Source organism: Crocodylus siamensis, chromosome 1, assembly GCF_052110815.1.
Source record: "Crocodylus siamensis isolate JL-2025a chromosome 1, ASM5211081v1, whole genome shotgun sequence".
Lineage (NCBI taxonomy): Eukaryota > Metazoa > Chordata > Crocodylia > Crocodylidae > Crocodylus > Crocodylus siamensis.
The window spans coordinates 89315526-89337582 of NC_143395.1; the positions used below are offsets into that span (position 1 = coordinate 89315526).

Here is a 22057-nt window from a genome sequence, read left to right on the forward strand (position 1 = left end):
CTTATAATAATCCTAGGCATAAATTCTGTCATTATCCAAGACTATAATTTCATGGAAATACATATCCTTTATTCTAGTTTTTGAAACTTGTAAGGTGCACAGAAATAACTTGAAATTGTAGGAGTACCATATGTTATCACCCAGAACAACTTCACTGACAATTCCACAATCAAATAGAAGAATTTGACTGTTAGCAACAGACAACATACTTTAAGGGAAAAAATGTCTGTTTCTTTGACTCTTACACTGTATGAATATGACTCTAAGAATAAGTAGGAAAATGAATAGCAAGGTATTAAATTTTACATTACCTTAATGTTAATCAAGAAATCTGGTTTTAATTTCAAACTTTTAATTTTCTCTATTTGCTCCAAAACAGTCATGTATTCTTCTGAGAGAGAAGGAAATCCACTTAGAATGTAACCTGCCAAATATAATTTGTTAAATGTATGTTTTGGTAAATTATTTGAAACATACTAAATATTTATATGCATCATTTTCAAACATCATATCTATAGTGCAGTAACAGAGAATCTATTCTACACAGTTATGGCAACCCAAGTTTATCTGCAACTATCCTGAATAAAATAATAGATGTTAATCTGCATTACTTTCAGAAGAAGTAAAGGGCTACTAAAACATGTTAATTCAGTTAAGTATTAAGTAGAACAAAATGTCAACATGGACACTAGGCAGACAAGGTTCTTTGAGTGAATCTGATATCTTTTATTAGACCAACTTAAATAGTTGGAAAACAATTATTAAGCAAGCTTTTGGGTTCAAAAACCCTTCGTTAGACTAAAGAAGTTTCAGCAGTTGGTGTGTGCTCTTCCTGGATGGAATGAAAAGTAAAGAAGCCAAAGGCTGGTCTGGTATGCATACAAGACAGGTAGTCAGTGAAAATATAGATTGAGGAGTCAATGGGTAAGAGACACCCCTGTAACATGGACACTAAAAATTTTATATATGCTAAATGTTAGCTTGGAATACCATTTTAAAAAGTCAGAATAATACTGAAATCACTAGTCATATACATAACTATCAAATTAAGTCAAGGGTGTACTCAGACCTAATGGGCCATTGAGCCCGGTGTGGCTAAGGTATACCAGCTTCTGTAGCCAATGGCAGAGAAGGGAATGACAGGGTCAGCATCACATCCAGCTGCTTTAACTCTTCAGCCTGAATGAGAAGATACCATTTACAACTGGGTCAATTGAGGGCACCATTTGGCATGAATTCAGCGCAGGGCTGGAACTCACATCCCCGGAACCATAGCAAAATGCTATAACCATTCTATTACCACACCCCCGCTACATAATTTAACATGGTATTCATACTGATAAATGCATACTCAGTACCATCTAATGTCAATATTTGTTTTTTTTGCAGAGTGGCAGGCAAAATATTAGAGCTAATTATGAGTTAGTGAGATTAGAAATGATAGAATACGAGGCCCTGAATGGAAAGAGTTAAAAGCAGAGATTCTCAATCTTCTCAGAATCAGGGCACTGCTCAGGCACTTTTTTGAATGTAGCGGCACCGTTGGTTGAGAACCACTGTTGGCACTGCTTCAACTCACCTTAGTGCTTCTCAACTGGAGGAATGCTTATGCATGTTTTTTACATGTGCCTAAACTTAATGCACATTTGCCTAATGCGCATTAAGGTGATTTAGGCACGTGTCTACACGTGCTAGGGAACATTAATGCAGTGTGCAGACCGACTTGAAACTAAAGTTAGTTCCAAGTCAATTGACATACATAGTGTTAAAGCACCTTAGCATGTCTACACATATGTTAAGGCACTGTAGCTATTCACACCTAAATTTGATACCTGCTTTTACAGGTATCAAATTTAGGTGCAAATAGTCTAAAATTGCCATTTTTAAGGAACATTAAGGGTGTGCATGTGTAGGCCTGCGCTCTTAATATGTCTTAAAAATGGCTAATGCACCTTAAATTGGCACTTGGAGACATACCCTGGGTGTTGATGCCTTCAAATAAAATAGCCCTGCACCTGCTGTGCAGCCAGCCTAGGAAAGGCTACGGCACTTGTGTGCTCCTGCTGCATTAGGGCTCTGATCAGTCCAAAACAGGCAGGAGTTGGCTTGTTCTAAGAAGCCCAGCCCTGTTTGTCCCCCACCCCAGCCCTCCTCCTCCACCTTCCCTTCCTGCAAACAGAGGAGTGCAGGTGGAACTGTCCCAAGAACCACTGTTTCTGGGAGAAGTGTGGGAAAGGCTAGGTCAAGAAGGGCTATTGAAGAGGCAGCGCTTCTGCCTGCTTTAGGCTGATTAGAGCCCTAATGCAGCAAAACTGCATGCAGAGATGTTTCACCTGAGGGGGGGGCTCACAGCAACCCTGTTGAGAATCACCGAGTTAAAGAAAGCCCTTTTTTGGTTTGGAAACAAACAGAGTTGCACTACTTCTGATGGTGAGTTCCACAGGAGGTAGGAATTTCAGAACTGTATTTTGAAAGGTCAGCTCTTATGCTGAGGAGACAGGGGTCCTGAGAGAGTTTATATATATTAAACTATCCCAGGTCTTGGAGGATTATCCTTATGTTGAGGGAAGTGGGAGATCCATGGTATGAAAAACTAATTCCTTGAGCTGACATGGTTTAGAAAGTTGACTTTGTTCTTGTCATTTGGATGTTCCTTGCCCTTTTAAAAGTTAAAGCTCAGGAGAGAAACATGAGTACAGGCATACCTCGGAGATATTGCGGGTTCGGTTCCAGACCACCGCAATAAAGCAAATATCACAATAAAGCGAGTCACACAAATTTTTTGGTTTCCCAGTGCATATAAAAGTTATGTTTACACTATACTGTAGTCTATTAAGTGTGCAATAGCATTATGTCTAAAAAAACAATGTACATACCTTAATTAAAAAATACTTTATTGCTAAAAAATGCTAACCATCATCTGAGCCTTCAGCGAGTCGTAATCTTTTTGCTGGTGGAGGGTCTTGCCTTGATGTTGATGGCTGCTGACTGATCAGGGTGGTGGTTGCTGAAGGCTGGGGTGGCTGTGCCAATTTCTTAAAATAAGACAACAATGAAGTTTGCTGCATCGATTGACTTTTCCTTTCATGAAAGATTTCTCTGTAGCATGCGATGCTGTTTGATAGCATTTTACCCACAGTAGAACTTCTTTCAAAATTGGAGTCAATCCTCTCAAACCCTGCCGCTGCTTCATCAACTAAGTTTATGTAATATTCTAAATCCTTTGTTGTCATTTCAACAATGTTCACAGCATCTTCACCAGGAGTAGATTCCATCTCAAGAAACCACTTTCTTTGCTCATCCATAAGAAGCAACTCCTCATCCTTTGAAGTTTTATCATGAGATTGCAGCAATTCAGTCACATCTTCAGGCTCCACGTCTAATTCTAGTTCTCTTGCTATTTCCACTACATCTGCAGTTACTTCCTCCACTGAAGTCTTGAACCCCTCAAAGTCATCCATGAGGATTGGAATCAACTTCTTCCAAACTCCTGTTAATGTTGATATTTTGACCTCCTCCCATGAACCACGAATGTTCTTAATGGCATCTAGAATGGTGAATCCTTTCCAGAAGGTTTTCAATTTACTTTGCCCAGATCCATCAGAGGAATCTCTATCTATGGCAGCTATAGCTTTACGAAATGTATATCTTAAATAATAAGACTTGAAAGTCGAAATTACTCCTTGATCCATGGGCTGCAGAATAGATATTGTGTTAGCAGGCATGAAAACAACATTAATCTCGTTGTAATCTCCATCAGAGCTCTTGGGTGACCAGGAGCATTGTCAATGAGCAGTAATATTTTGAAAGGAATCTTTTTTTCTGAGCAGTAGGTCTCAACAGTGGGCTTAAAATATTCAGTAAACCATGTTGTAAACAGATGTGCTCTCATCCAGGCTTTGTTGTTCCATTTATAGAGCACAGGCAGAGTAGATTTAGCATAATTCTTAAGGGCCGTAGGATTTTCAGAATGGTAAATGAGCATTGGCTTCAATTTAAAGTCACCAGCTGCATTAGCCCCTAACAAGAGAGTCAGCCTGTACTTTGAAGCTTTGAAGCCAGGCATTGACTTCTCCTCTCTAGCTATGAAAGTCCTAGATGGCATCTTCTTCCAATATAAGGCTGTTTCGTCTACATTGAAAATCTGTTGTTTAGTGTAGCCACCTTCATCAATTATCTTAGCTATTCTTATCTTATCTTCTGGATAACTTGCTGCAGCTTCTACATCAGCACTTGCTGCTTCACCTTGTACTTTTATGTTATGGAGACGGCTTCTTTCCTTAAACCTCATGAACCAACCTCTGCTAGCTTCAAACTTTTCTTCTGCAGCTTCCTCACCTCTCTCAGCCTTCATAGAATTGAAGAGAGTTAGGGCCTTGCTCTGGATTAGGCTTTGGCTTAAGGGAATGTTGTGGCTGGTTTGATCTTCTATCCAGAGCATTAAAACTTTCTCCATATCAGCAATAAGGCTGTTTCGCTTTCTTGTCATTCGTGTGTTCACTGGAGTAGCACTTTTAATTTCCTTCAAGAACTTTTCCTTTGCATTCACAACTTGGCTAACTGTTTGATGAAACAGGCCTAGCTTTCGGCCTATCTCGGCTTTCGACATGCCTTCCTCACTAAGCTTAATCATTTCTAGCATTTGATTTAAAGTGAGAGATGTGCGACTCTTCCTTTCACTTGAACACTTACAGGCCATTGTAGGGTTATTAATTGGCCTAATTTCAATATTGTTGAGTCTCAGGGAATAGGGAGGCCTGAGGAGAGGGAGAGAGACGGGGGAACAGCCGGTTGGTGGAGCAGTCAGAACACACACAACATTTATCGATTAAGTTCGCCGTCTTATATGGGCGTGGTTCGTGGCGCCCCAAAACAATTACAATAGTAACATCAAAGATCACAGATCACCATAACAAATATAATAATAATGAAAAAGTTTGAAATATTGCAAGAATTACCAAAATGTGACACAGAGACATGAAGTGAGCAAATGCTGTTGGAAAAATGGCGCTGATGGAAAAATGGTGCCGATAGACTTGCTCGACGCAAGGTTGCCACAAACCTTCAATTTGTAAAAAACGCAATATCTGTGAAGCGCAATAAAGCGAAGCACAATAAAACAAGGTATGCCTGTAATTGCTAAGAATGGAGCCCATAGAGTTTGATAGATCACTTAGTGACCTGTGCATTTAGAGACTTGCATTCTCATTCCAGCTGTAGCATTGCTATGATGTCTGAACTTGAGTCTTTGTTTCTGTGTTCTCCTATTTTGCTTTTCCCCTTGGTAAGCCTCCACTTCAAGATGGTCACCAGGTCAGGATTGTGTTCTTTCCCATACTAGCCTACTATACACACTGGGAGTACCTACAATAGATGTTTATTGCTCAGATAACTAATTAGTTGTGCTGTAAGCATCTCCATGTTTACATGTGCACCCCTATTAGGCTGAAGGAAATTAATTTACTCTGCAGCAGGATAGTGCTTGTAAATACAAGTACTGCTATAACAAGGATCAGGCCACTCATGGCTCGCCTGCTGTCCACCCGTGGCATACCAACATCTTTCAAGTTGAGATTGTGGGTGTTTTTGGCAGTCTTTCCAAAAACTTTACCAACCCCTGGGACAGCACTTTATAATGCCCTGCTTAGTGTAATCTTTCATTTTTTTCCAGGACTGTTCCAAGCTACTAGCACTACCTTGCTACCACCAGATTGCCAGCTTACACCTACTGTGCTAAGCTGAAGATGTTTTTACAATATGCAGCTAGCGGGTCAGAGGAACATGCATGCATATTCATAGATTCATAGATTCATAGATGCTAGGGTCGGAAGGGACCTCAATAGATCATCGAGTCCGACCCCCTGCATAAGCAGGAAAGAGTGCTGGGCCTACATTACCCCAGCTAGATACACATCCAACCTTCTCTTAAATACCCCCAGGGTAGGGGAGAGCACCACCTCCCTTGGGAGCCCGTTCCAGAGCTTGGCCACTCGAACTGTGAAGAAGTTCCTCCTAATATCTAATCTAAATCTGCTCTCCTCCAGCTTGTGGCCATTATTTCTTGTAACCCCCGGGGGCGCCTTGGTGAATAAATACTCACCAATTCCCTTCTGTGCCCCCCTGACGAACTTATAGGCAGCCACCAGGTCGCCTCTCAACCTTCTCTTGCGGAGGCTGAAAAGGTCCAGTTTCTCTAATCTCTCCTCATAGGGCTTGGCCTGCAGGCCCTTAACCATACGAGTGGCCCTTCTCTGGACCCTCTCCAGGTTATCCGCATCTTTCTTGAAGTGCGGCGCCCAGAATTGCACGCAGTACTCCAGCTGCGGTCTGACGAGCGCCCGATAGAGGGGAAGTATCACCTCCTTGGACCTATTTGTCATGCATCTGCTGATGCACGATAAAGTGCCATTGGCTTTTCTGATGGTTTCGTCACACTGCCGACTCATGTTCATCTTGGAGTCTACTAGGACTCCAAGATCCCTTTCCACTTCCGTGCCACCCAGCAGGTCATTTCCTAGGCTGTAGGTGTGCTGGACATTTTTCCTCCCTAGATGCAGCACTTTGCATTTCTCCTTGTTGAACTGCATTCTGTTGTTTTCTGCCCACTTGATGAATATCTGGAGGGAATAGACCAAGCACCAGTATTTCAGCTGCAGTGGGCACATCTACACATACTATTCATATGAAGCAATAAACCCCAGTGCATATCGTGCTGAAGTTTATTGCTCCTGGGTGTGTCGCTTTTATATATACCCAGGACCACAGCCCATTGAGCCAGGCAGATGTTTCGGGGGTCAGCCTGTCAGCCTGAAGCTGCTCTGGCTCAGCTTAATGCATTAGGGAGGGGCTAGCTGGAGCAGTGGTCTAGCCAGCAGGCAGCCCCTGCACTGAAGCACCCTTGTGCCCCAGCCAGCTGTCACCATCTACACATGCATTGCTACAAAGTAAAAAACAATAGTACTTGCATTTACAAGTATTACCCTGCTGCAGAGTTTATTAATTTCCTGCAGCCTAACAGGGGCAGGTGTGTAGACAGATTCACAGATATTTACGGATAGAAGGGACCTAGTGAGATCATCGGGTCCAGCCCCCCTGCTCTGGGCAGGAAAGACTGCTGGGGTCAAATAACCCCAGCTAGGTATGCATCCAGTCTCCTTTTGAAGATTTCCAGGGTAGATGCCTGCACCACCCCCTGCTGGGAGTCTATTCCAGCATCTGGTCACACAAACCGTGAAGAAGTTTTTCCTTATATCCAGTCTGAAACCTTCTTCTAGGAGTTTATGACGATTGCTCTTAGTTTTCCCCTGGGGTGCTTTGGTGAACAGTTGTTCACCTATCCCACCCCCGATGCTCTAAGCTACCACCAAATCTCCCTGAAGTCTTCTCTCTTCTAAACTGAACAGTTCTATATCTGTCAGCCTTTCCTTGTATGGCTTGCTCTTTAGGCCCTCCTGGATTGTCAGTCTACCCAGAGCTTAGTGTCATCGATGAACTTTGCCAGTGTGCTTTTCACCTCCACATCCAGATCATTAATGAAGATTTTGAAAAGCACTGGTCCAAGTACTGAACCCTGGTGGACCCCACTGGCTACCTTCCACCAGGTGAACACAGATCTGTCTATTAGTACTCTCTGGGTCCAATCCCACAGCCAGTTTCCCACCCATCTGACAGTTGAATTGTTGAGCCCATAGTCTCCTAGTTTTACCTTGAAAGCCTCATGGGACATCAAGTCAAAGGCCTTCCTAAAATCCAAATAAATGACGTTGACCTCATTTCCGTTATCCAGGTGGTGAGTAACCTGGTTGTAGAAGGAAATGAGGTTAGTTAGACATGACCTACCCACGGCAAAATCGTGTTGGCTGTCATTCAAAATTTTACCTTCTACTAACTTATTTTTTCGAGGATTTTTCCTGGGATTGAGGTCAGGCTGATTCTCTCCTCCCCTTCTTGAAGATGGGCACAACATTGGCCCTCTTCCAGTCTTTTGGAACCTCTCCTGACCACCACAAATTCTCAAAGAGGTTTGCCAGCAGTCCTTTGATGACCTCAGCTAGCTTGCTCAGCACTCTCAGATGGAGTTCATTCAGTCCTGCTGACTTATAGATATCCAGCCTCTCTAGCTGTTCTTTCACCAGGTCTACATTGACTGTTGGTAGGTGATCATTCCTACTGTGACTATTCAGTATTGGCATTCAGCAGGCTATCACTTTTAGACTGGTGGAATACAGATGTGAAGTACTCATTCAGGAGTTCAGTCTGGTGTCAGTGATAAGATGTCCAAATGCATTGAGAAATGGTCCCACATTTCCACTGTGTCATGGGGTGGGGTCCCTAGGGATGGCCAGGATGCCCCTAGGGCTCTGTGCCAATCTTGCCCAATGGACACCCTTTTCCTTGCCTGTCACATCTTGCTGGTATTTATAATAAATAGGGAGGCTGCCCTTGGGTATATGTTTGGGCATGGTCCTGATGGACCCCGCTGAAACCTGTGGGTTTCTGGACCCCCTTTTTTGGGTCCCACTTAAAATGGATGCCTCACAGGACACCCTCAGCCTTATGGGTTAGATGCATGGCTCCAAAGCCGCCTCTTTACTATGCCCCAAGCCTCGCAGATGGTATATAAATATTGTCCCTCTGAGGCCTTGATACAGCTCAGCCTCTCCTACATCACTGGGCTCTCTGTGGCCCTATCTCTGTGCCCACACTGGCGCTGGGCTCTCTGCAGTTCTGTCTCTTCGGCTAAACTGGTGCTGGGCTCTCTGCAGCCCTGTGCCCGCTGTGCCCGCTGGCGCTGGGGTCTCCACACTGTAGTGTGTCCCCAATTAGGCCTCCTTCTCCCCACTAGCCTCAGTCCAGTCCACTGGTTTATAAACAACAGCCAAAATTTGAGCCCCTGGGCTATAACATAATACAACCAGGTCAGGGTGTGCTCTGTCCCTCAAAAGAGTCAAACTTCCCCCCAAGCCTTAAGTGCCTTGTATACCAGGGTACCTGGTGAGCTGCTGGAGCCCCATTAGTCCTATAGGCAGCATATCAGGTGGCCACAGCGTCTCTGGGCAATTCTTCTCTGGAGGCTCCTTCCCCTGGCTGCTGTCAGCAAACTAACCCCTGCTGGCCTCAGCCCTGGGGTTTATGTATGCCCAGGGTCCTGCCTTCTTCCGGTCAACTGACCAGGTGCAAGTGCAGGCTAATTCCCTTGTTAGCCTGCTGCCATAGTAACCTGTACCTGTGGGGTTTCTGCCTGGCTCCTAGGGCCCTCTCCCTAGGTGGTTTCTGCTCTTAAAGGAGTGGGCACTTTAGTGCACTGTGACACACTGGTTTTCTTCCTGTTACCTACATACCTATAGAGGGACTGCTTATTATCCTTGATTTTTGACTGATAACCTGAATTCAGTCACCATCTTTGCTTTTCTAATCTGCCACCTGCATGTGTGGGCCAATCTTATGTAATTCTCCTTGGGGTCTATTCCTAGCTTCCATCATTGGTAAGCCTCCTTTTTCTTTTTCAGAAGATCTGTTACTTCCCTATTGAGCCAAGATGGCCTCTCAGCCCCTGTGCCACCTTTTTTGCATATAGGTATGGACAGCTTCTGTGCACCAAGGATCATGTCCTTGAGGAACGACCACTCTTCATCCACACTCTTTCCCTGTGGTCCATGATCCTGTAGGACATTACTCACTAAAGTCCTTAGCTTATTGAAGTCAGCTTTTTTAAAGTCAAGAATTTGTACCTTACTGACAGATTTCCCAGCCCTACAATGGGCAGTGAAATTGATAGTGCCGTGGTCACTGTTGCCTAGGTTACCCCCATGTCGCCTAGGATCACTCATCAGGTTGTCCCCCTTGGCCAAAACTAAATCTAGGAACACATTTCCTTTGATCGGCACATATACTTCTGAGACAGGTAGAGCTTATCAATACATTCAGGAATCTATGCAACTAATCACATTTGGCCAAGTGTTCTTCCCAGGAAATGTCTGGGTAGTTAAAGTTGCCTGCAATGACCACATCCCATGCTCGCGCAGCCTCTTCCAGTTCTCTGGAGAATTCCAGATCTAGCTCCTCATCTTGATTTGGAGGTCTGTAATATATTCCTACAGGTAGGTCCCTTTTGCCATATCTCTTCCCACCCCACCTCACCCCCATATCTTTACCCAGAGGGTCTCAAGTCGCCCTTCCTTAGTTCCAATTTTGGCTTGCAAGGAGGTGTACTGCTTCTTAACATATAGAGCTACACCTCCACCCTTTTTCCCTATGTGATCCCTCCTATGCAGGGTGTAGCCCTCTATACCTATGGTCCAATCATGGGTAGAGTCCCACCAGATTTCTGTTATCCCTATGATATCATAGTCCCTGCTGGAAAGCAGGATGGCCAGTTCCTCCTGTTTGCTTCCTATGTTCCTGGCATTTGTATACAGGTATTTGAGCTCTTTGCTGGAGGTTCGGTTTTCTGTCATGTTGAGGGAGCTCCATTCCTTCAGATTGTGTAGTGTTCTTCCTGTCATCTCCTGTTGTAATAGTTGTTTGTTTGTTGGCCCATGGGCTTCATTTGCTCATTGTCCTCCCGTCCCCCAGCAATCTCAGTTTAAAGCCCTGTCCAGGAGGTCCACCATCCTGGCCAAGAAAAGAGCCTTCCCCTTTGGCATGAGGTGGATACTGTCTCTTCCCAGAAGACCGCTGTCTCTGAAGTGCATGGTGTGGTCAAGGAAGCCAAAACCCTCTCAGTAGCACCACTGCCAGAGCCTTTGGTTCACCTCTTTGATACATCTGTCTCTCCTAGGCCCACAACACGCAACCGGGAGGGTGGAGGAGAAAATTACCTGCACTTCCCACACCCTAAGCCTAGCCCCCAGAACCCTGTAGTTACTCATGACCTGGCCAGGATTGCTCCGAGCTATGAGATGTTTACTGGCTGCATCTACATGAGATGCTTACTGTGTAGTAGCTTGTTAGTACTGCACAGTATTGCACAGTAGCATGTCTGTAGCAAGCATCTCAGTAGCAACCGTGATGCAACGCTATTGTGCAGTAGCATTGCACAAGGTTACACAACACAATGCTAGTGTTGCACAATGCTACTGTGCACAAGCTACTGAGCAGTCAGCATCACCTGGAAGCCGTGCAGGGATGCTTTACTGTGCAGTCATTTAGTACTCGGGTATGCAAGTATTAAATGTCTCATATAGATGTGTCCACTGTGAAGCTAATTAGTCTACTCCACAATAAACATCTCATGTAGATGCCCCCAATGTCAGGAATATTTACCATTACCAGGGAATTTCAAGCCCAACCCACTGGAGTAATCACAGGATTGGGTTGTAGTGTGAACCAGCATATTACATTCCATGGAACTGGAATTGGAGGAACAAAAACAAGTGGTTCCAAAGTTTATCTGAGGGAAATTTTGGTATGGAAAGGGAGACATTTCCTGATGAATGACCAGTACATTTACAGTTAGAGAGGAATTTGGGTGTCTCAGGGTGTGATGTCTCATTGCCATGTTCATCCCAAGCTGATAGCTAAGTGGGGAAAATAATGCCACTGCTCTTTTTTAGTATTGCCCCATTGTTTTTAACCATGCCTATGTGATCAAACACTGCTTGGGGTTTGTTACATAAGATCATATTTTTCCCGCCTACTGCATTGCAAAAGTGTGTTGCTTATGGATTTACAGTTTAAGGAAACATATAGAAATATAATTGTAACTTTGTCTGAAAACTAAAGAGCACTTGCAGGAGAACATCTGTCAGTGTTAAAAGTTAATGGAGATCAGGATCTTGCTGTAAAAGTTTTCCTATAAAGAGCAGAAGATGAAACTAGTAGTTAATGGAAGCGAATCATTATGGCGCTCGGTGACCAGTGCTGTCCCCTAAGGCTCTGTCCTTGGACTGGTTCTCTTTAACATTTTTATCAACGATGTGGACATTGGTGTCAGAAGTGCACTGGCCAAGTTTGCCTATGACACTAAAATTTGGGGTATACTGTCCACATCTGAGGATAGACTAGTGATCCAGGTGGACTTGGATAAGCTTAGAAAGTGGGTGGATATAAACACAATGATATTTAATACCAAAAAATGCAAGGTACTCCACCTCGGGGGAAAAAACCCCACAGCACGCTTATAGGCTCGGCAGTGCTACGCTCACTAGCACCACGGCTGAAAGAGACTTGGGGGTCATGATTGACCACAAGATGAACATGAGCCACCAGTGCGATGGTGCAGCTGGTAAAGCAAACAAAACTCTGGCTTGCATCCATAGATGCTTCTCAAGTAAATCTCAGGATGTTATCTTCCCGCTGTACTTAGCCTTAGTGAGGCTGCAGCTGGAGTACTGCATCCAAGTCTGGGCTCCACATTTCAAGAAAGATGTCGAGAAGCTTGACAGAGTCTAGAGGAGAGCCACACACATGATCAGAGATAGAAAACAGGACTTATGAAGAGAGGCTGAGAGCCATGTAATTCTTCAGCCTTGAAAAGTGCAGGCTCAGGGCGGACCTGGTGGCTAACTGTAAGTACATAAGGGGTGTGCATCAGGATCTGGGGGTACATCTGTTCACCAGAGCACTCTGAAGGATAACAAGGACCAATGGTCATAAACTCCTCCAAGACTGTTTTAGGCTGGACATAAGGAAAAACGTCTTTACTGTCTGAGCCCCCAAGGCCTGGAATAGGCTCCCTCCAGAAGTGGTACAGGCACCTACTCTGGACTCATTCAAGAAATGTTTGGATGCTTATCTTGCTGGGATCCTTTGACCTTAGCTGACTTCCTGCCCCTGGGGCAGGATGCTGGACTTGATGATCTTCAAGGTCCCTTCCAGCCCTAATGTCTATGAAATCTATGAGAAGGGATGGGAGAACTTTATTTCTGGCAATGGTCCTACTGATTCAGTTCCTGTGGAAATAACTTAGTGAATCCCTCAGTGGCAAAGATCAAACTATTCAAACCATTTAATCCCCCAGTGGCAAAGATCAAACCATTTTTATTCCCTTTCCTGTGGTGTTTTTACTGGGTGGGAGAGAATATGTGGCAATCAGTTATACAGTGCTTACACTAGTAATTAATTAAATATTTTTCTAGATCAGGGCGGGCAAAGTCTGACCCGCAGGCCAGATCAGGCCCACGGTGGACTCCATTTCCCAGCACCCCCTGTGTTGCTGCAGCTGGTTTCCATGGAGACAGCATGGTCCGGAGCCTGGGGTATGCGGGCAGTGCATCACAGTTTTGCTCTGGCTTCGGACCATGCTGTCACTGCTGCAAGATGCCAGCCCTGGCCCCAGCCCTGACCCAGGCCCCAAAGCAGCTCTCTGCCCAGCCATGCGCCCTGCCAGTGCTGCTGGGGCTGGTTTCCGTGCGAATCCTGGCCCTGCGCTACCACTGCCCTGCCATTCCTGTGGTCTCCATGGAAACCCACCACAGCAAGGCAGGCAGGAGCTGCTGGAAAACGGCATCCAGCCATTGGCTGAATCTGCCATTTTGCCCACCTCGTTCTAGATCCTTCTCCAGTCCTGGGAGATAATGCTTGCAGATTTGTTATTCAGAAGGAATTACAGGGCAAACTTTGCTGGTCCATCTCATTAACTGATTTGCCTCTCTATTTCTAGATATCATGTGCTGACACCAGGCTCTTTGCCTAGACTGTCATAATTACTCTATTTGCCTGGAAAGTCACCTGCCACTTTCATTCAGCAACCTCCAAAATTCTTAAACCCTACATGGATTACTTATCAGGAAAAAACAATCAGGGAACCCTGGCTAATAAAAGAGAATCTTAATCACACTCCCTCCATGACTGAAATTTAAGGTCCAATGAGGTGGAAGTGCCCTGAACCTTGGAACATGGAAGAGCCTGGAATCCCCACACCCAGGCCCCTTTCTCGCACTCCAGAAGCCACGTCTCATCTGGCTTCTGTCCCAAGCTAGCACCCTCCTGGAAGGTGCTCCATGACAAACGTGTGCAATTTTGAGTGCTTCATCTCAAGAACTGAGACAAAAAACAACTCCAATTCATTCAACCCATAGAGGCACACACCCTATACAAGAGACAGGAGAAAGGAAAACAAATGGGGCAGGCGGCAGTTATCTCTATCAGAGAAGCTACCTGTATTTTTTGCACTCTGGTTTTACAGACTGCAGGTTTTACAATAATTAAGAAAATACATTTTTTTAGTGATCATCAGGCCTGACTTGACTGTTTTTGTTTTTCTGTTCTACAGTTCCGTGAGCAAAAGATGCTTCAATTGTTGACCACTACATTGTAAGGAAAGGAGACGCTAAAATTATGTCAAAGGGTTTTATGAAAGTATATAAAAAAGCAGTAACCTACATGGCACACCATGTCCCTAAACTAGCTAACACAAAGTTCTATTTAAATTGATTTTCTGTTTCGCAAATACATTGTCCCTTACCAAAGGCAATCTATAAACTTAACCAGGCACAAAATATCCTATACACATTAGCAGTCTCCTTATCCCAGCAATTTAAAGAATATGAGCACAGGTGGTACTCTGAAGCCCTGTAACATATCAGTACAACATGTTCCAAGGCATTCTGCTATCCACAAAAGAGCACATGCTAGCAAATGATTACTCATTAAAGTCAATATGTATGATTTGGATATAAGCACCTATGGTGTCTAATTTCTCTTGCTTGGATGTGTATTTGTAAGTTTCCATGGCATTCGCTTGTACACCCAGCTCTTAGGGACCTCTCAGGTTTCATTGTTTCTTTGGGGTCCAGCCAGTTCGATGTTAAAGTATTTGCCTTGGAACGATTTCAGGGGGGGTTCTCGCCTGCCAATTCTTTGATGGAAAAACAAGTTATTACCAGGAGTTGGATGTTACGTCCCACCTTCCCTGAGATCTTCCGTAACCAGGCTTGTCTGGTTTCCCAATTTGGGGCTCCGCCTCCCCTACACCCTGCTTTATGTCAACCTTAAGATGTTATCTTCTGCTCACCTCAAAGGTGGCCTACAGTTGTAATTTTCTTTTGTCTTGGTCCTTTTGGCCTTAAAGGAAAAATAGGGTATGGACCTCACTTGGCCTGGGCTCCCTGCTGTAGCAAAGACTTGCTTGTGGTCCTTGCTATTCCTGGGTTACTGTGTTACAAGTGACGTCCTTGTTTCTCTGTTATGTAGTTATTTTGGTCTGGACTTCCTGGCTCTCTTTTCCCTTTGCAAGGTCCTTGGCCATCCAATCCTGTCCAGAGGCATTTGGGACACACACCTCCTCCTCAGATATGTTCCTTAATTGTGGGCTTTTCCTTTCTTTGTGTGCCCCCTCCTGGGGCAGCCACTACTGCTCCTCTGTGGGGCTCCCTCTTCCTCAGGGCTCTTCTGGCCCCACTGGAAGCCTCACTTCTGGTCCTCCCCACCCTGCTCCCAGTGGAGCTTTTATCTGTACTCTAAGGGGCTGGGCAGCAAATTGGTGCCGGCATGTCTCCACAAAATGGGTCCATGATGGGGCTGGAGCTGACCCTGGGTCTTCCTGGACCTGTTGTGCCTTTTTGTTCTTTTTTTCCTTTCCCTTTCATTGCTTCAGCGTTTTTCTCTGCTGTGGTTTTGCTGCCGCCAGACTTCTGGTTTGCAGCCGTGTCTGACTGGCTCAGGAGCTCCCCCCTCTGTGGTGAGATTTTTCCTTCAGGGCATCATCCCTATCAAAGTATGACTTATAGAAATTTCTACAATTGTGAAAAACAGCTACAGAGTTCATTAGTGTTCAAAGTCCACTCAACAGAAAAATATTCACACTTTGACTCAAGATGCTTTGAAAAACAGCAAGCCACAGTCATGGGTGTGGTGTTTCTAATGTCAACATTCACATTATTTTGGATATAGTGCCATCTTGCCTTCAAGCCTCCAAATGTATACTTCACTGCCATTCTTCAATTGTTAAGAAGTAACTGAATTTTCTGTGCAGCTTCATGTTGTCTGGATATGATATCATAAACCATGGCAGAAGAGGTTAGTTAGGGTCCCCCAAAATCACATGAATACTTGCATAATGTACATGTCATCAGGAGGGAATTAATTCCCAGCTTGCCCAAGCATGTAAATATCAGACCTATATACCTCTGGTTTTGTGCATCTTGCCAGTACTACTTATATAGGTGTTGATGAGGTTGGCTTTGTAGTCTACCAATTCCTGCAGAATCAGAGGATAGGATTGGTTGAAGTGAGCATATTTGCTGGCTCCTTCTGGTGGCAAGCTATGGCTAAATGTGAACTGTCAAAGGTCCCAGTTCAGCATGACATTCTTTAAAAAACAGCTATAATTTTGGGCACATTCCTTATGTCAAATACTCGTGGGTAAACAGTTTTTTGATAGTTGTGTCAACCTCCACTACTACCAGTTCAAGAGTTTACTTGTCAAACAGGTTAGCTGTGGAGCTGCAGTATAGAATTTCCAGTTTCCAGACAGCAATAGTAATATAATTCTGAACCACATAGGCTCTCTCAAACCATACTGTGAACACCTCTCACATAGGTCTTTGAAGGTCTGCTTCTTCATGCAGAAGTCTTTGAGCTACTGTTAACCAAGACACCTTTGCAAAATGATATGGTTCCACTCTACCATATTAATTTTCCTGCTCCAGTAACACTGGCACACATATTGTAGCATTCTTCATGTCTTCCAAAGTTATATATACTTCTTCCTCTGTGCCCCTTGCAACCAGCGGCCTTGTACATTTCTGAAATTCCTGAATCTCCTTCCACTCTCTCTGTCCCACTCCTTTAACTGTTAACTGCAGCCAGGAAGAACTCTTCCTACAGATCCATGATTCTAGCTTCTGCTACAATTACACAAAACTAATCAATGTGTTGGGTGACAAAGCCACATTAAGGAAAGACAATTTATCCCACAATCTTCCACAGAAAAATTCCGAGAAGGACCCCACTCTGTATATTATTAGGGAACCTGAGACAAGCCATGGCTGCCCATGGGTACCATAAAGGTCCACATCTGGACCCAGAAAATAAGCACTTTGTACACATTAGACCGGGGCGGGCAATTATATCAGGCAGAGGGCCACTTACCCAGTTTTTGCAGGCTGTTGAGGGTCACATGGGTAGCCCTGCTCCTTGACAGGTGCCCTGCCCCCTGGTAACCATCTTGGGACCAATGTCCTAGGGCCAGCACTGGTGGGGCCCAAAGCAGGATACAGGCTGGCAGGGGTCAGTGGAGCCAGGCTGGGCTGCACCAGCAGGGAGATGGGGGAGCTGGCCCAGCTCCATAGAGCCCCTGCCAGCCAGGACCCTGTACTCCTGCTGCCCTGCTCTGGGCCCTGCCAACACTGGCCCCGGGACACTGGTGTGGGCCCTGTGCTCCTGCTGGGTCCCGCACCTGCTCACTCCATGCCCCCCAGTCCCGTGGTACAAGCTGGGGGCAGCACACCGCCCTGATTGTCTGCTTGCTGGCAGGGAAGAAGCTGGTGCAGAGCATGGGGAAAAGCAGCCCCTCGCCCACCCCATGGCCAGTGCTCCCTGCTGCAGGTGCTCACAGCCCATGTGGGGCTGTCTGGAGCAGGCACAGGCAGCCCCACGTGGGCTGCAAGTGGCTATAGCATGGGGCCATGGGGTGAACAAGGGGTTGTTTTTCCCTGTGCTCAGCACCAGCTTGTAACCCAGCCCCCCTGCCAACCTGGGCTCTGCGCCGGCTCCAGGCTTGCCTATCGGTGGCAGCAGCTGGTGGTGCCCCCACTTGCCATGGCAGGCAGTGTTGTATGCTGCTGCCCACCCGGAGTGCACACTGGGCAGCCCACAGGTGGCGGTGGCAAACACTGCCCGGTGCAGCAAGTGAGGGGGGCCCGCAGCTGCTGTCACCACATGCAGTCCTGATGGGCGAGCCCAAAATCGGTGTGGGGCTCAGGCTGGCAGTGGGGCTGGGTACAAGGTGGTGCTGAGTGCGGGGGGCAGAGGGGAAAGTCCAGGGGGGGAAAAGCGGCCCCTTGCCCACCCTGTGGCTGGTACTCCCTGCTGCAGCCACTTGCAGCCCACACAGGGCTGTCCAGAGCAGGCACAGGCAGCCCCAGGTGGGCTTAGAGCAGCTGCAGTGTGGGGCACCAGCCATGGGGCAGGGGGCCACTTTTCCCCCCTGCACTCAGCTTTTCTCTGGACTGCTTTTCCTCGGGATCCTTCCCTGCCCGAGGTCCTCCCCTGCCCTTCCCTCACACTTTCCCCTTACCTGAGGTTCTGGCACGGGGCAGCCATGTGGTCCCAGGACAGAAGCCCCAGCTGGGGTTCCTGGCTGGCGGGGGGTAGGGCCAGGTCAGGCCTGCTGTTGTGGAAGCCCACCAGGCTTCCCATGGGTCCTACTGCCCTTGGTTTCTGTCATTTTTGACTGGAACCAAGGGCAGATAAATGTTAATTTTCTAAATTTTTAAGGGGCCCTGCAAACTGGATAGAATGGCCTCGTGGGCCGGATCCAGCCTGTGGGCCATATTTGCCCACCCCTGCATTAGACAAAACAAAGTGAATGAGGGAAGGGCAGTTTGCAAATTTTTGGTCCCAAGCTGCATGCCAAAGACAAATGCATACTTATCAATGGAGATAGACCTTGAAGTCAGGCATTCCTCCTGGCTTTAGATTCATAAGCCTACCATTGTTCTAACCAACCCTGCAGATCCAGAAAACAGGCTGCCTTATAGATGAACACAAGAAACACTTAGAATTTGTTATGCTTTGATTGATTTGATCCTTCTCGTAATGTCATTTAGGTCTTTCTAACTTTTTTGCTCACTGTCTCAAATGGGAGAACGGACAAAGGAATAATTATATTTAAGGGGCCAGATGGTCTTGCATCTGAGATGTTTATGGTTATTGGTCAGAATTGGTTGGTTTGATTTCTTCAGCCTTGCCTGTTAATGGGGCGAGGAATAGTACTGATGGAATATCAGTATATGTAAGCATGACTCATGTGGTAGAGGCATATGCAGTGGGTTTTTTTAATGGATTGGGAAGTCTGGAGGAAAGAACAGTGATGAGGCTCAGCTGGAATACATGGCCTGGACTAACAGGCTGTGTCTACACAAGACATTTACTGAGTTGACTAATTAGCTCTGCAGTAAACATCTAGGGGCGTGTATAGATACAATGAGGGGCATGTGTGCACGACGATTTGAAGTGGGTTAAATGCTTTTGCACTGCTTTAATTTTGTTGGTGTTTGCATGTGTTGGCAGCATATTGCATATTAATTCCAGTCACTGTAGCACATTCAGTGGTGTAACGTACCTTAAATTACTTTGGGGTGCAGCAAACTAAAACACTGAGGAGCTCTGAGGAGCAATGCACTGGGCTCTGTGCAGCTCAGGGGCTGTGCAAGCAGCCCATGCAGGAAGCTTGGCAGCAGCCCAGGAAAGCAAGCTCCACTGAAGAAAAAAGCAGTGAGCCTCTTTTTTTTCCCCCCGGAGCCTGCCTGCGTGAGCTGTGCAGGGACCTGATCCTTTCCCCTGTGGCTGCAGTGCCCCCTGGGACCGTCTGAGCCAGGTGCCTGTGGGCAGGTGCCACTGGGGGTGGGGGGCAGGGCTGCTGCTGCCATGGAGGGAAGTCCCAGTCCACCCCACAGCCCAGGTACCACTCCACCCACCGGCAGCTTGCCCTCCCCTCCCTGACACCAGAGAGGCAGGTAAGACACGGGTGTACATGACACGGCAGTTTACTTTGCTCTAAATTGAAGCGGTGTTTTTAAAAACCCACTGCTTCAATTTAGGGCAAAGTAAATCCCCGTTTCGTCTACACACACCCTTGGTGCCTATATGTGTGGCTCTATTAGGGCACAGGAAACTAATAAACTACGCAGCAGGATAATACTTGTAAATACAGTACTATCCTGCTGCGGAGTTTTTTTACTCTGCAGCAGAACACACATAGACACTGAAGTGTCTGGGTAGAGCACAAGGGTGCTTCAGGGCGGGGGCTGCTTGCTGGCTAGTCCCACTCTGGAGCATCCTCGTACCTCAGCTCGACCCACTGCAGAATGTTGAACTGAGTTGGAGCAGCCCCAGGCTGGCAAGCTGGCCCCACAGGCTCCCTGCCAGCTGGGGTTGCTCCAACCTGGCTCAACATGTTGCAGTCCCAGGTGCACATGTAAACACAGCACCCAGGAGGAATAAACTCTAGTGTGAGTTTATTGCTTTGCCTTAATATGCACATGTAGCTGTGCCCCCCTGAACATTATTTTGGCACTTGATTTTGACAGCTATATCTGTTCAATTGTCATCTAGTGAACCCGTTTTTCCCAAGCTGGCTAACTAGTACCAATACATTGTGGTCAAGTCAAAACAAATGGTTGTAGGGGACCACCCCATCATTGAGGTGTTTCATGGGGAGAGATATGAAAGAAACAAATTTGACTGAGAATTTTCTTGCTTATGTAAACTAGGGTTCAGATGTTCATGCCCATTTCACTGATTTCCCGTGTAGTGATTCCCAAAAGTGTAGAATAATAATAAGTGGGAAGTAGACCCTTTATTTTTTAAACTAAGGTTAGAAGTTGGAGTTACAATAATACACGCCCTTCTGAAGATAAGCCTTCAGCTCTGTATACATAGCCTATATCTGTCTGGATGACTTATCTAGGTCAGGTGACCACAGCTATGTATACAGACAAGAATTTGCTGTTCTTCTTCGAGGTATTTGCTGTTCTTCAAGATGTGTTGACACTCTTTCCATTTTTGGTGTGTGCTAGAGACTTTTGTTACCAGTACCATAGCAGGGGATCCCTGCAAGTCCTAATACTTGGAACCAACCTGCCTCTCTTTCAGTTCCTCCTAACTCGAACTAATGTTTGCATTTTCAAAGATGAAAGAATGGTACAAGGACTCAGAATGTACAAATGTAGAGAACATCACAAAGAACCACATTTACTATGATTGGTAAGTAACCATTCCTCTCCTTTGAGTGACTGCACACATATCCATTCCATTGTAGGCGACTCTCAAGCAGTTGTTAGTAAAATCATTTGTTTCATAGATTTCATAGACATTAGGGCTGGAAGGGACCTCGGGAGATCATCGAGTCCAGCCCCCTGCCCAAAGGGCAGGAAGTCAGCTGGGGTCATAGGATCCCAGCAAGATAAGCATCCAATTTACTCTTGAAGGTGTTCAATGTAGGTGCTTGAACCACCTCCGCTGGCAGACTGTTCCAGACCTTGGGGGCTCGGACAGTAAAGAAATTCTTCCTTATGTCCAGCCTGAAACGGTCTTGCAGGAGTTTGTGACCGTTCGACCTCGTCATCCCATGGGGCGCTCTGGTGAACAGATGTTCCCCCAGATCCTGGTGGTCACCCCTGATAAACTTGTAGGTGGCCATCAGATCACCCCTGAGCCTGCGCTTTTCCAGGCTAAAGAGTCCCATGGCTCTCAGCCTATCATTGTAAGATCTGTTTTCCTGACCTCTGATCATGCGCGTGGCTCTCCTCTGGACTCTCTCAAGCTTCTCCACATCCTTTTTGAATTGTGGAGCCCAAAACTGGACGCAGTACTCCAGCTGCGGCCTCACCAAGGCCGAGTACAAGGGGAGAATGACGTCCCGGGATTTGCTCGAGAAGCATCTATGGATGCACGCCAGCATTTTGGTCGCTTTACTAGCCGCAGCATTGCATTGGAGGCTCATGTTCATCTTGTGGTCAATGATGACCCCCAAGTCTTTTTCTTCTGTAGTGCTAACCAACGTAGCACTGCCGAGCCTATAAGGGTGCTGCAGGTTTTTCCTCCCAAGGTGGAGAACCTTGCATTTTTCGGTGTTAAACACCATGAGGTTCTCGTCTGCCCATTTGCTGAGCTTGTCCAGGTCAGCCTGGATCACCCGCCTATCTTCTGGCGTGGATGCTTTGCCCCAAAGTTTGGTGTCATTGGCGAACTTGGCCAGTCCACTCCTGACTCCAATGTCCACATCATTAATGAAGATGTTGAACAGTATGGGTCCCAGGACAGAGCCTTGAGGGACCCCACTGGTCACAGGGCACCACGATGAGTGACTGCCATCAATCACAACCCTCTGGGTCCGACCACGAAGCCAATTTCCCAGCCAGCGGATCGTGGTGGAGCCAAAGCCACAACC

At 46.2% G+C, this 22057-nt stretch overlaps 1 protein-coding gene across 1 annotated transcript in view; it reads right to left on the minus strand.

Annotated features, from left to right (window-relative positions):
- AK9 (adenylate kinase 9) overlaps window positions 1-22057 on the minus strand; it is a 181604-nt gene that overhangs the window by 134579 nt on the left and 24968 nt on the right. The window contains exon 6 of the mRNA XM_090037720.1: window positions 312-424. Within this exon, the coding sequence (XP_089893846.1) occupies window positions 312-424 (113 nt within the window). The remainder of the gene's footprint in view (window positions 1-311; window positions 425-22057) is intronic.